General features: G+C 39.0%; 1 protein-coding gene across 1 annotated transcript in view; it reads right to left on the reverse strand.

Moving 5' to 3' along the window:
* Positions 1–14978, reverse strand: part of LOC102417625 (leucine-rich repeat-containing protein 9) — a 92572-nt gene that overhangs the window by 40048 nt on the left and 37546 nt on the right. Inside the window, exons 16-19 of the mRNA XM_023759926.1 lie at positions 13249–13461; positions 8606–8725; positions 4766–4957; positions 3368–3493 (exon numbers count right to left, since the gene is read on the reverse strand). Of these exons, the coding sequence (XP_023615694.1) occupies positions 3368–3493; positions 4766–4957; positions 8606–8725; positions 13249–13461 (651 nt within the window). The remainder of the gene's footprint in view (positions 1–3367; positions 3494–4765; positions 4958–8605; positions 8726–13248; positions 13462–14978) is intronic.

The raw sequence follows: 14978 nt of genomic DNA on the forward strand, positions 1-14978 counted from the left end.
TCTGTAAGAAATTAATAAAATATATATTTAAAAAAGTACAGTTTCCTAGAGGGGTGGCCCAATGGATAATTTTAAAATATGACATTTCTGTTGCCTTAAAATGTTTTCAATGTATAAACCTTAAATTATGTACTTTATTTTTGTTTTAGCAGATATTTAACCATACAAATCATATTTATAAAATTGTGAAAGGAATACTGTAATACAAACACCATATAATCCATCCTGAAACCAGCATAAGAGCTAGAATATTCCTATTACCCATCCTAATCCTTTCCCCTTTTTCCTCACAGGCCATCACTCAAGTGTATCAATTGATCCCCTAAGAAGTGATCAAATGATCTCAAATTTTATATCTACCATTTACTTACTTTATTGTCCTGTTTGTATATCATTTAGTCTGCACATATTTGAACTTTATGTAAATTGAATAATATATATGAAGTTTTCTATGACTGGCTTTTTTGTCAACATTATATTCAAGAGACTCAGCTATGCTGTTGCATGTAGCTGTAGATTATTCAGATGTCATTGCTGTATAGCATTTCCTATTAACTCTTCTGTTAATGAACATTGGAGCTGATTTCAGTTTTTTGCTCTTATAGACATTTCTGTCATGAATATTATTGTGCATGACTCCTGGTGTATACAGTAAGAGTTTATTTAGAGTATATACAAATATGTACCCAGTATATATGCTGGGTTGTAAGGTATATTTATATTCAGCTTTACTAGATAATGCCAAATTGGTTTTCCAAAGTAATTGTACCACTTGTAACATTAATTCAGATCTTTGCTAAAACTTAATATTGTCAGGCTTTAAAATTGTTGCCAAGTGGTGGCTATAAATTGGTAAATCACTGCAGTTTTGTTTTTTTTGTTTTTTTAAATCCTCACCCGAGGGTATCTTTTCATTGATTTTTTAGAGAGAGTGGAAGAGAGAGGGAAAGACAGAGAGAAATCTCTATGTGGGAGAAACACATTGGTTGGTTGTCCCCTGCACATGCCCCAACCAGGGCCCCGGCCGGGGAGAAGCCTGCAACTGAGATACATGCCCTTGACCAGAATCGAACCCAGGACCCCTCGGTCCACAGGCTGACACTCTGTCCACTAGGGCAGTCACTGCAGTTTTAATGTTCATTTTTCTTGAATACAAATGTGGTGGAGCATCTTTTCCTAAGTTATTTGGCTGTTCTGATTTCCTCTCCAGTGAAGTATCTGTTTAAATCTTTGGACCATTTATTTGTTTGATGGGTTGTTATTTTCATGATATAGTCTAGTTATATAAAAAAATATCTGTTGTTAGTTAGATGTGTTGCAAATTTCTTTTTCTAGTATGTCTTTTCATGGTATCCCCTTTGAGGAACAGATGTATTAATTTTACTGTAAACAAATCCAATCTTTTACAGTTTTATGCTCTCTGTTTCTTGTGTAATAAATTCTTTTCGAATTCAAGGTCATAATGAGAATCATTGATATTTTTCTCTAAAACATATTGGTTTTTCTTTTTGTAGTGAAGTTCTTAATGCATTTGTCTCTGTGCCTTTTTAAAAAATATATTTTATTGATTTTTTACAGAGAGGAAGGGAGAGGGATAGAGAGTTAGAAACATCAATGAAAGAGAAACATTGACCAGCTGCCTCCTGCACACCCCCTGCTGGGGATGTGCCCACAACCAAGGTACATGCCCTTCACCGGAATTGAACCTGGGACCCTTCAGTCCGCAGGCCAATGCTCTATCCGCTGAGCCAAACCAGCTAGGGCTGTCTCTGTGCCTTTTATTGACTAGCCTCCCTAATCTGCAAGGCAGCTCTGTTATTTGCCAAGTTTCCATGCATGTGTGGGTCAATATTGAGTCTTTACATTCTACTAGAGGCCCAGCGCACAAAATTGTGCATGTAGGGTCCCTAGGGCCTACCCTCCTGCGATCAGGGCCATGTTCTGCCCGTTTGCCAGTCCCCAGGCCAAACGCCGCCTCTGCCGCTGGCTGTCAGATTGTTGGGATCACCAGCTCATCCCCGGCTGCTTAGGGGCTCAGGCCTGCAGGAAAGCAGGTGCTGGCGACTTCATGAGCATGTGCCAGGCCAGCCGCTGATGGAACACGCTGCCCGCTTGGGGCTGCTCACGCCGGGGCAGGTAGGCATGAGCATGCCCCACAGCTTCCATCAGTACCTCAAGCCCCAGCAGCAGTGGCAGCGGCGGTGGGGGCGGCACCCGCGTGAGCAGCCCCAAGTGGGCATCATGTTCCATCAGCGGCCGGCCCGGTGCACATGCATGAAGGTGAAGTCTCCGGCACCTGCGTTCCCACAGGCCTGAGCCCCCGAGCAGCTGAGGATTTAGCTGGTGATCCCAACGGCCTGACAGCTAACCTGGTCCTCTCGCCACCTACTCCTATTCCCCTGTTCACCATCGCTGATCTATCGGAGCCTGTGGGCAGGGGGCAGGGACCAAGAGGTCAGCCGTTCAGCCCGCTTGCCAGTCCCTAGTCCTGCCCCACCCTGCTTGTGGACCGAGAGGTGCTCAATTCACCTCATGGTGACTGGTCATTTGGTCATCATGGACACTGGCTTTTTATATATATAAATTCTTTTTGGTCTATTTGTCTAACTCTGCACGAATTCCACATTGTCTTAAAGCAGGGATGGGAACCTTTTTTCTGCTAAGGGCCATTTGGATATTTATAACATTATTCTTGGGCCATATAAAAATTAGTCTGCTATATTTGGTCAAACATTTAATTAACTCACCCCTAATGTGTTGGCAGGGCCAGACCAATGATTTCACTGGCCTTATACAGCCCTCAGGCCAGATATTCACCACCCCTGTCTTAAAGGATTTTAATAAGTTTTGATTTCTGGTAGGGTAAATCCCCAACTCTTCTTCAGGAGTTAATTGTATTTTTAATCAACAAAAAAGTATCTTGCCTTCATTTTGATAGATCAAAAATTAACTAATATTTAAGTGCCTTACAAAAAGTAAATAGATAGAAAACTAGATTGGAGATATTTAGACTGTTGAAGTGACTTTGTCCAAAATATTAGCATTATTAATCTGGGAATCATAGACCTCTCTCCTCCTTCAAGTTAATAGATTTTGGTTTTTTTTCAAACACAAACATATAATACCAATACTATGTAGCTAATTCACTAAATGATTTCTCATGCCCTCTCAGCTTATCTTATTTTATAGAAAGTTAAATGGGATACATTTAAACAGAAAAAAATTCAAGGGATATGATTGTTATATATTAATTGCTTTTTTATTAGCATGCTAAGACAATATAAAATCTTAATAACAAAATAAGAAAATGGGAAATGTTATTTGTATATTCAAAATATCACAATAAGTATAAATAGTTATATCTAACCTGAGTAATCTTTGTGCCACTGATGAATTTCATAGCTGCTGTAGCTTCTGCCTCTGAAACTAGAACCCCATCTAAGTGAGTCAGGGTCTTCAGTCTGCCAAGAACACTCAACCTTAGTGTGGCTGGCTGGGGAAAAATAACAGAAAGTTAATTTTTACAAAATACTACACCTGTTATGGCATGGAATGGGGTGCTTATTTATTCCTTCCCATATAACTCAAAATTATGCATCTTTTATTTTATTATATATCTAAAATAAAGGCTTAACTTATCTATAATAATAATAAAGGGGCCGAGGAAGAAACGGTTAGGGGCAATCAGGCAGGCAGGCGAGCAGTTAGGGGCAATCAGGCAGGCAGGCAGAGTGGTTAGGGGCAATCAGGCAGGCAGGCAGAGGTGGTTAGGGGCGATCAGGCAGGCAGAGTGGTTAGGGGCGGTCAGGCAGGGAGGTGAGCAGTTAGGAGTCAACAGTCCTGAATTGCGAGAGGGTGCAGGCCGGGCTAAGGGACCCCCCCCCCACCCCCCCCTTGCATGAATTTCGTGCACCAGGCCTCTAGTTCTTTACATAATAGTTGAAATTAAATTATATTTATGAGTTAATCTGTCCTGTTTGGAGGTGGATGGTTCTATTCTTATGAAGGGGTAAATCCCATATGCTGTTGAAAAGCAACTGTGGTGAAAGTGTTCAAAGAACAATGGCCATGCCTCCTTTTAATCTAGATCAGCAGTCAGCTAGTAGTAAGGGAGATGATAAATTTGTTCCCCCCTTTGTAGTATGTTTCTTTTACTATACTCTATTATTCTTGGTTCCTTTGCTTCATTACAATAAAGTTCTAGCACACTGAGCTACATAAACTCTCTGAAGTTTTATAAATGGCAATGACATCTAACATTCTTAAAACCATAATACTATCAAACTATTAGATTACAAAAATGTCTGGCATGAAATTATAGCCTTTTATAGGCTATAATGTTATTTCTTATAGTAACATTTGATTCATTTGATAACTATACTAAATTTAACTTATGAAATACTTAAAGAAATTCTAGCTCAACTGGTATGGCTCAATGGTTGAGCATCGACCTGTAAACTAGGAGGTCACGATTCAATTCCTGGTCAGGGCATATTCCTGGGTTGCGGGCTCAATCCCCAGTGGGGAGCGGGCAGGAGGCAGCCAATCAATGATTCTTTCTCATTATTGGTCTCTCTCTCTCTCTCTCTCTCTCTCTCTCTCTCTCTCTCTCTCCTTTCCCTTCCTTTCTGAAATCAATTAAAAATATTTTTTAAAGAAGAAATTCTAATACAATGAAGACAATTTGCCTATTTTTGGCTATCATTGAATAGTAGTGAGAAAATGGCTCTGAAATAATTGCTTTCTTATCACATCTGTTGCATACCTTTTGCCATGGATTATGTCGAATATCAAGAATGAGAAGGCTTGTGGTGTGTTTGCATAATATATTTATTTCATCACCAGATTTTTTCAGTTGATTCCAGCTCAAGTCTAACTGCTTCAGTTTCATCAGACCTCTGAATCCCTCAAGGGTTATCACATGGTTATGGCTTGCATCCAAATATTCAAGGTTGTACTGCAATAGATGCAAATAGAAGCGATGCTGAAGGGATCGTGGTTTGTATTTACATAGTTCCTTTCTCTATGATCCTCTAAGTATTCTACATGCTTTTTGGTAATCCTCACAGAAACCTAACCATTAGTTATACTGCAATCATGGTATCAATGTATACATTCACTATAGAGCTACAGGTATTTTATTTTAGTCATTCTCTCTTAATTCACACTTTGCCCTTGTTAACATAGAGTGGCATTGCTTGCTTTCAGAGAAAAGAAGGCAAAGAGGAACTGGGAAGATAATTTGTCCCCCAAAACAAGGAATTACACTTCTTAAAATTTAGGCTTTTGCTTTAAACTATTGAACATGGTTAAAAGGTTGATCTTCAGAGGTACAAACCAAACCTAGTTTATGATTTTTCTTATTCAAAAGTGCATGAATTTTAATAATTTTGAAAAATCATTAAAGTAACATATTCTGTGTTAGAAATTTGGGAACTACAATAAACAGATACAAAGAAAATATAGAAAACATATAATTCTATTGCTCAGAAAGTATAATTGAAATTTTTTTATTATATGAACATACATATTTTTGTATAAAACAGATTATATTGTATAGAATTTTGTATCCTTTAACATGCTCACATATCATTAAATGTTCTTCAAAATTATTTTTAATGATAGCATAATATCTAATATGTGTATTATTAGGATAGTTTTATTTTTATTTTTTTATGTTTTTTAATTAATCTTTATTGTTGAGATTACTACAGAGGTTTCTCTATCCCCCCCCCCCAATAGCTCCCCTCCACCCAGTTCCCACCCCACCCCAGGCCCTCGCCACCCTATTGTCTGTGTCCATAGGTAATGCATACATGCACATAAGATCTTTGTCTAATCTCTTCCCACACCCCCCACACACTCCCTTTCCTCTGAGAATCATCAGTCTGTTCCATTTCCATGCCCTCATTCTATTCTATTCACCAGTTTATTCTGTTCATCAGATTTTTTTATTCATTCGACTTTTAGATTCAATGGTTGATAGATATGTTGCCACTTTGTTGTTTATATTTTTTATCTTTACCTTTTTCTTCTTCCTCATCTTAAAGAATACCCTTCAGCATTTCATATAATACTGATTTGGTGGTGATGAACTCCTTTAGCTTTTTCTTGTCTGGAAAGCTCTTTATCTGAACTTCAATTCTAAATGATAGCTTTGCTGGGTAGAATAATCTTGGTTGTAGGTTCTTGCTATTCATCACTTCGAATATTTCTTGCCACTCCCTTCTGGCCTACATAGTTTCTGTTGAGAAATCAGCTGACAGTTGTATGGGTACTCCCTTGTAGGTAACTAACTGTTTTTCTCCCGCTGCTTTTAAGTTTTTCTCTTTGTTTTTTGCCCTTGGCATTTTAATTGGTGTGGTTCTCTTTGAGTTCCTCTTGTTTGGGGTTCTCTGTGCTTCCTGAATTTGTAAGTCTATTTCTTTCACCAGGTAGGAGAATTTTTCTGTCATTATTTCTTCAAATAGGTTTTCAATATCTTGCTCTCTCTCTCCTTTTGGCACCCCATAATTCAGATGTTGGTACACTTGAAGTTGTCCCAGAGGCTCCTATACTATCTTCATATTTTTGGATTCTTTTTTCTTTTTGCTCTTCTGGTTGGGTGTTTTTTGCTTCCTCTTATCTCAAATCATTGATTTGACTCTCTGGATCCTCTAGTCTACTATTGAATTCCTATATATTATTCTTTATTTCAGTCAGTGTATGCTTAATTTCTGACTGGTCCTTTTTCTTTTTTTCTTCTTTTTTTTGGCATTCTCAGTAAGATCCTTGAAAGCCTCACTAAGTCCCTTAGAGGTTTGTAGAAGATTCTTGAATAACCTTATAACTGTGGTTTTGAACTCTATAGCCAGTAGTTTGCTTTCTTCCATTTCTTTCATTTGTGACATGTTTCTTTGTCTCCACTTTTTGGCTGCTTCCCTGTGTTTGTTTCTATATATTGGGTAGGGCTGCTATGTCTCCTTGAGTTGATAGAGTGGCCTTGTGTAGTAGTTGTCCTATAGGGCCCAGTGGCTCAGCCTTCCCAGTCACCTGAGCTTGGAATTCTAGGTGCACCCCTTTGTGGTCTGTGAGCACAGTCTTGTTGTAGTTGAGACTTGATTGCTGTTAGTGTCACTGGGAGGAATTGACCTCCAGGCCAATTGGCTGTGAGGACCAGCTGAGACTACAGTGGGGGAGCTGCTGTGTAGGAGACACCCTTATAGAGCAGGACTTGCTTCAGTGTGGCTTTGGTGTTCACAGCCCCTTGAGTGTGTCACTAATGGATGTGTAGAGTTGTAATCTGGTATGGTCTGACACTGACCACTGGGTACACTGGCTCTTGGTTCTCCAGGGAGGTGCAAAGTCAGACACTGCCTAGGGCCACCCAGTAGGAGCTACAGAGAGATCTGTAGATTCCTCCTCTTTGTATCAGGTTTGAAAGTGCCCAGATGAGGCCCAGCTGTGAAGCAAGGCAGGATAGTGCTGGTGCTGGGTCTTGGGCCTTTTATTGATAGGTTTGGGACTCCCTGATTGAGCTGCAGCTTGTTTGACAGGTTTTTAGCCTGAGAAAGGACAGGCCATTCATATGCAAAAGCTGCTGCCCACAGCTTGGGTGGGGTTGTAAATTGGGTGGAGTGGGGTCTCAGGGAATCACCAGGGCAGAGCAAACAGAAATGGGCAAAAGGAGGAAAATGGGGACTGAAAGAGACTTTGTTTTGGGCAATGGGTGCACGATGCAGTATGCAGATGATGTTTTGTTGAGTTCTACACTTGAGAACTATATGGCTTTGTGAACCAATGTCACCTCAATAAATTCAATTTATAAATGAATGAATAAATAAATAAATGGGACTTTGGCTTACCATAAAAAACAAGGAAGGGAGCTTAATTAACACTGAAACCAAAGGCCAATAAACAAAGTAACTGCTCCCACATCAGTGGTGGAAGCAGCAGCGCAAGGACTTTGATATGGTTGCTAGGAGGTAGAGAATGAATAAGAGCTGAGAATGATATCCTGAAAAGGAATGTCAATGAGCTGGGACCCACGGAAACTTGGAATGATGGATTGGAGTTATGAAATCACATATGTAATTAATTTTGCTATATAATATATGACAAGGAAAGCAAAAGCCAGACAAGATCCAAACTAATGTGTATATGAGCATTAGTATATTTGTCCTATGAACTATGAGATGACAAACATGAGTCAAACAAGAGCCATGCATGTGACATTCAGGTAGAAAGGACAAGGCAGAGAGAAAAAGAAATAACATGGATAATGAACAGATGGGAGGAACTGACAATATTAGATCTAAAGTAGTAAGAGCAGAACAAAATGAAAACAACACTTTCCAAAGGATATTTTAAAAACAATCTGGAATTGTTTTAATAAATTTTTTTAAAGTAGCTAGAAATCTGATATGACCACAGTTGTATATTTGGTTTTCAAATGGAATCTATATTTTAGAGAAAGTAAGATAGTACAGAGTATGTAGGTTTTGTTCCTGATATGGGCTGTATAATCTTGAATATGGTATATATGAGGTCATAATTACAAACACAATTTATCCATCAAATTAATAATTCTGTTTTACTTAAATAATTTTGAAAGAACAGTTCTTACCAAGTGGTATACATCATCTAAACAAGTAAATTCGTTAAAACTGATATTAAGTTTTCGAAGTCCTGTTAACTTGGAGAGATCTCTCAGTCTACTCAAGCTGTTTCCATGTAGATTCAGATTCTGAAGTAAAATAAAACATAAATTAAAAATAAGACAGATTATACTCTACACCATAGTTACTTAAATGACATTAAGATTGAGCCCATAAGAAAAAGAAATCTGCCCAGCCAGTGGCTCGGTGGTTAAGTGATGACCTATGAATCAGGAGGTCATGGTTCAATTCCTGGTCAGGGCACATGCCTGGGTTGCAGGCTTGATCCCCAATGTGCGGTGTGCAGGAGGCAGCCGATCAATGATTCTCTCTCATTATTGATGTTTCTTTTTTTAAAAATATATTTTATTGATTTTTTACAGAGAGGAAGGGAGAGGAATAGAGAGTCAGAAACATCGATGAGAGAGAGACATCGATCAGCTGCCTCCTGCACACCCCCTACTGGGGATGTGCCCGCAACCAAGGTACATACCCTTGACGGGAATCAAACCTGGGACACTTCAGTCCACAGGCCAACGCTCTATCCATTGAGCCAAACTGGTTAGGGCATTATTGATGTTTCTATCTCTCTCTCCCTCTCCCTTCCTCTCTGAAATCAATAAAATATATTTTAAAAATCTAATGTATGGTTTTTGGAAGGTATAGTTTATTATAGCATCATTAGATATGGTTCTTGATTAATTTGACTTTCCACTTGGTCCAAGTTTGTCTATAATTGGCATGAAATTATTTTACAAAAATAGTTTAATACTAGAGGCCCAGTGCACGGATTTGTGCACCAATGGGATCCCTCAGCCTGGCCTGCGGGGATCAGGCTGAAACCGGCTCACCAACATCTCCCAAGGGGTTCTGGATTGCGAGAGGGAAGTTCTTGGGTGGTGCACCCCAAAATCGAGCTCCCTCCTCTCTTGTTCCAGGTGCGTTACCCAAGAACCCCAGCTGCCAAGTCACCGCAGCTCAGCAGCTCCTGTGTTGAGCGTCTGTCCCCTGGTGGTCAGTGCACATCGTAGCTACCATATGGTTGGCCAGTTGGCTGGTCGGCCAGTCACTTAGGCTATATATATAGATATTGTTGAGATATTTATTAGGACAGATATATTGCTTAGGCTAGCCAGTGAACAATATAGGCCCTAAAGATTTTGGATATTAGCTGGGTAACTCACAAGAGAGAGTGGATGGCAAGGATATACCTTGACTGCAAGAAACCCTGTGAGAGCACTGGACTGAGGAAGAAAGGCTGAATGAGGTGCTGAAGTAGGAGGACAGAACATCAAAGAAGGAGGTGGAAGAGTGGATAAGACAATTTCTATGTCAGGATTTGGCCCAGACTTCCCCTGTCCATTTTCCTGGGCTATATAAAAATGATTATTATTATATAGTTTTATATTTGGGGGAGACCCTGATATCTACATATCTTTTTGTCTTTAAGCTACAGCATTGTGAATGGTATCAAGCGAAGATTATGTTTATGTATAGTCTACAAAATAATCAGTGGCATAAGAAATGTATTAATACAACTTACTGCAGTAGTCACAATAAATTGGTATTATGATAAAATTAGGTGTCTACCTCCCAATCTTCTTCACTTACCTCTACCATCTAATACCTTATTATATATACTATGGACATAACTAAATTCCTGGTAGGGAGAAACAAGCAAATGTCAAATAGTTGTCAAAACTTAGCTAAAATTAAGAAGGGCCAGTTTATGCATACTAGTTTATTCCACAGGTCATATGTAGGTATCAACCATGATAAAATCTACAGATACCTTACACCAAACATGTCCACAACTGAATTCATCAACTTCTCTATATATTTGCTTGATAGTTTATGTTGTCAATCCTGATTAAGAGTTTCACTATCTAACAGATATTGTTGATCACCCCCTTCCCCTCTTTTCCACATTCATTTGATTCTAGAAATGTTTCTCAAACCAATCACTCCATACTATCACTACTATCAGTGCCTTAGTTCAAACTATTATCTGTCATTTGGATTACTACAATAGCTTTTACTGGATTTCCATACCACCAGTCTGACTTCAGTGAAATCTAAACACAAGCTGCCAAAATTAGAGTCTTTACAGAGAGTCAGTTTCTTAAAGAATCTAAAATTTTAAATTTGCCTTTAAAAATCCTATATAATAAAAGGCTAATGTGCAAATAGACTGAACAGCAGAACCTAATATTCACTATGATGTGCGCTGACCACCAGGGAGTGTGTGAAGAACATGGTGGGCGTTGGCTGCAACAGGATAGTGGAACAAGTGAACAGGGAACCAGACCAAGGCGGAGCTCCAGACGCTGTCATTGGAGCAAGACTCTGGTGATTACTGAAAATTCTTTGCTCCTGTGTGGCACTCACACCTGCTGCCAGCACTGGCCCCACTTGTACCTGCTGCCGATGCCCGGTGCCAGTCCCGATCACTCAGCGCCATCAGTGGGTGTGAGCAGTGACTTGGACCTGATTATTCCTGAGGGCTTCTCCAACTCCTTCTGCTCGTGAGGGGCGATTGGGGCAGCAGCCACCACTCACACTCGCTGACAGCACCGGCCCCAATTGTTCTGCGCCATCAGTGGGTGCAAGCAGGGCCAGTACCATCAGTGCATGGGAGCAGCGGGAGCGGGGCTGCTGGCAGACAGGGGACTGGGGCTGCGGCGGGAGGGGCCAGGCAGGGTCACAGAGGAAGGGCCGAGACCCTCCCCTGTGCCTACTGCAGCCTCGCCGCCCACAGTTCCTTTCAAGGTGCACGAATTTGTGCACTGGGCCCCTAGTATGGCTATAATCTCCTACTCTTCCACCTATTGTTTCATGTTGCTTCCTGTATTCCAACTGACACCTCTACCTTCTACCATCACACATCCTATGTTCTAGTCACACTGAGTTTCTCTGTGTTCCCTGAAGACACCATGCTCTTTCAAAACTATGTGCCTATGGGTAGAGTATTTCCTCTGCCTGGAATATGTAAACAACTAAATTTCGCTTAACCTTCAAAAATCTGCACAAAACTCACCTCTTTCTGTGGAACTCTCGCAGTAACTCCAAGCTTCCTATGTTTTTTACATATCTGTCTCCTCCACAAAAATGATGTCCTTGATGCAGGAAAAATAATTTCTTCATTCTGAACCCCCAATACTTACCTCATTGCCCCAAACATAGCACATTCTCAGTAAATGCTAGATGAATAAATCAGTGCAAAAAACAGACTATAACTGACAACCCTAATTTTTTGGTACGTAATTGTGCTGTTAGAGAATATAAAATTATGTTACAAATCTGGGGTTTTTATTTCTAAATAATTTATTTATTTTCATGTATGTTTTCATAAAACTCAATCCAGTGGGGAAGACTGAAAAGAAAATAAGAGGTATGTACCTGAACTTATAGTAATGACACAAAGGAAGGAAACAAAGGATGTGCTCTCTAAACGTTCTTGTGACATCTAGTATTCTTACTAGAAGCTCTAGAAAGTTTGCTGGCTTTTAAGCAGTATAAACAAATTTAAGATGAAAAAGCCTCTCCATTCTTATGTTATGGGTGTTGATCAAATTAATGCATCCAGGCTGAGGTCGTATCAGGCTAAGGCATTCTGAAACTGTATTCTCCTCCTCTCTGTTTTGTTTGTTTTTTTCCTCCTCTCTGTTTTTTATCTTGCAAATCACAGATAACAAAAAGACCTATCTTCTGTTGTATTTTTTTTTATTCAATCCCTTTAAGTCTACAGGAATACATGTTATAGAGTTTTAATCCAGTCAAAACACACTCATATATTATACCTTGCATTACTAAAGCTTTATTATAAAAAATTATTACTCAAATATGACATCTTGATATTATAGTGCAGAAACAATGAATTGCAGACACCAGGGGGGTGAGGGCATGAGTGGGGGGATGAGGGGGCAATGGGGGCATAAGGACACATATGTAATATCTTAATCAATAAAGAAAAAAAAGAAAAAAGAAAAAATGAATTGGAATGTGCTGTAAAACATATTCCAGAATTCAAATACTTATTATGAAATAATTTGATTAATGAATCTTAATATCCATTGTATTTTGAAATGATAATATATTGGGTATGTTAGATTAACTAAAATATATTACTAAAATTAATCCTGCCATTTAAATTTTATTATCTATTCATTGATTGATATAGAGAGGAGAGAGAGAGAGAGAGAGAGAGAGAGAGAGAGACAGAGAGAGACATTAATTTGTTGTTCTACTTATTTATGAATTTATGAATTCATTGGTTGATTCTTGTATGTACCCTGACTAGGGATTGAACCCGCAACTTTGGTGTATTGGGCAATGCTCCAACCAAGTAATCTACTTGACCAGGGCCAATTTTTAAAATACGTTGTAAATGTGAATAGAAAATTTTAAATTACATGTATAGCTAATATTACATTACTCCCAGACAGCACAAATGTAGTCCACATAGAAGGAAAGGGTTGGGTACTTTGGAATTTGATCACATGATGCCTGGCATGATCAGATAGGTGGTTTAATACCTTTAGATTTCATATGACAGGTTCTGATTCCAAATTCAAGGTTCTTGTCCAAAAATGTTATTCATCATAATACTTACTACAATATGACTGTATACGTTAGTCTTGGCAAGGGAAAGTATTGTTTTATCATCCAAGCTAATAAGTTTTGGTCTTGGCTTGATCCTGGGGTCCATTTTTATAACTTCATCATCAAATTTCAATTCCTGGGACAATACTGATCCTTCTGAACTTTTTTTGCTTTCTTCTAGAATAGCATTGTTGACTGAAGAAAATAAAGAATAAGTCTTGACCTAAAAATTTATTTAAAATATTGAAAATTTGGTTGCTGAGTTTATCGTTTTTGAAAAAGAAATAGGCTATTTAGAAAAGGTTTTTAGTTATATAGTAACTAGAGGCCCAATGCACGAAATTTGTGCAAGGGGCTTGGCCCCTGCCCGCTGCAGCAGCCACCTTTGCCTCAGCCCTCTCAGCTCTGGCTTTGTCCAGAAGGACATCCAGTCTAATTAGCATATTATGCTTTTATTATTATAGACTAGAGGCACAAAATTCATGCATGGAGGTGGGGGTCCCTCAGCCCAGCCTGCACCCTCTCCAATCTGGGACCCCTTGGGGGATGTCTGATTGCTGGCAGTCAAACATGCCTCTCACAATTCGGGACCGCTGGCTCATAACCGCCTGCCTGCCTACCTGTCTCATCGCCCCTAACTGCCTCTGCCTGATGGCCTGATGCCGATAACTGCTCTCTCCTGCCCACCTGGTCGCCCCTAACTACCTCTGCCTCGGCCCCACCACCATGGCTTTGTCCGGAAGGTCATCTGGAAGATGTCCAGTCTAATAAGCATATTACTCTTTTATTAGTATAGATACCTATGATGATAAGAATCACATTAGGCAATGTATGAGAGTAGATTAAAATTGTGGGCTAAGAATAAGTGATGTATTCATCCCCTCCCACTAAATATTCCTTAAAATTAGCAAAAATTTATATAACAATGGATAGGGTACAACAAAAGACTAGAAATTGTGAGACATAAATCAGAGGGGACTGAATTGACAGAGAAATAGGATCAGAAAGGTAACCTCTAGTCAAAACACATGCAGGAGATAACCACTGCAGAGCAGGTCCAGAGAAACTTGGTGTTCTGAGTGGACAAGTAAAACAGCAGGAGAATGCTCCAGGTAATTGGTAATCAGATAATTATATAATTATGGTAAGAATTATGTATTGATAAGCAAGAACAACATGAACAAATAGAAATGACTCTAGAAAAAAACAAAACAGTCTATAAGAGAATTTTCAAAAACCTGGGAGAAAAAAGCATCTATATTAGAATAAAGCATCAACTATAGGAAATATAGGATACAAAACTTTGAAATAAAAACAATAAGTGGAACTAATAAATGCTTTGACAAACCAAATGGATATGGCAACAGATAAAATTAGCAATGTGGAAGCTGATATTGTGGAACTCATCCAGAACACAAAATTTTAAAAATGAAGATATAAAATATGAAATAAAAAATTTATAAGATGTGGAGGGTAATTTAGAATGTCCAATGTTTAGTTTCAGGGAGCTTGACAGAAAATAGAAGAGAGGAAATAATCAAGGAATTATAAGAAAACTTCCCTAAACTAAAGAAAAAACTGAATCTTCAGGTCAAAATAGTTCATGAAGTGGCAAACAGAAGAATGATGGAGTTACTGTCTTTGCTGACATCCCTGAATAGTCAGGAACTGCCCACCTCTCAACTATTTATAATTTGAGTTTTTTTTCTACTTACTATTTGTCTGGATTTCTGTGTCTTT

The sequence above is a fragment of the Myotis lucifugus genome, unplaced genomic scaffold (assembly GCF_000147115.1).
Source record: "Myotis lucifugus unplaced genomic scaffold, Myoluc2.0 scaffold_166, whole genome shotgun sequence".
Lineage (NCBI taxonomy): Eukaryota > Metazoa > Chordata > Mammalia > Chiroptera > Vespertilionidae > Myotis > Myotis lucifugus.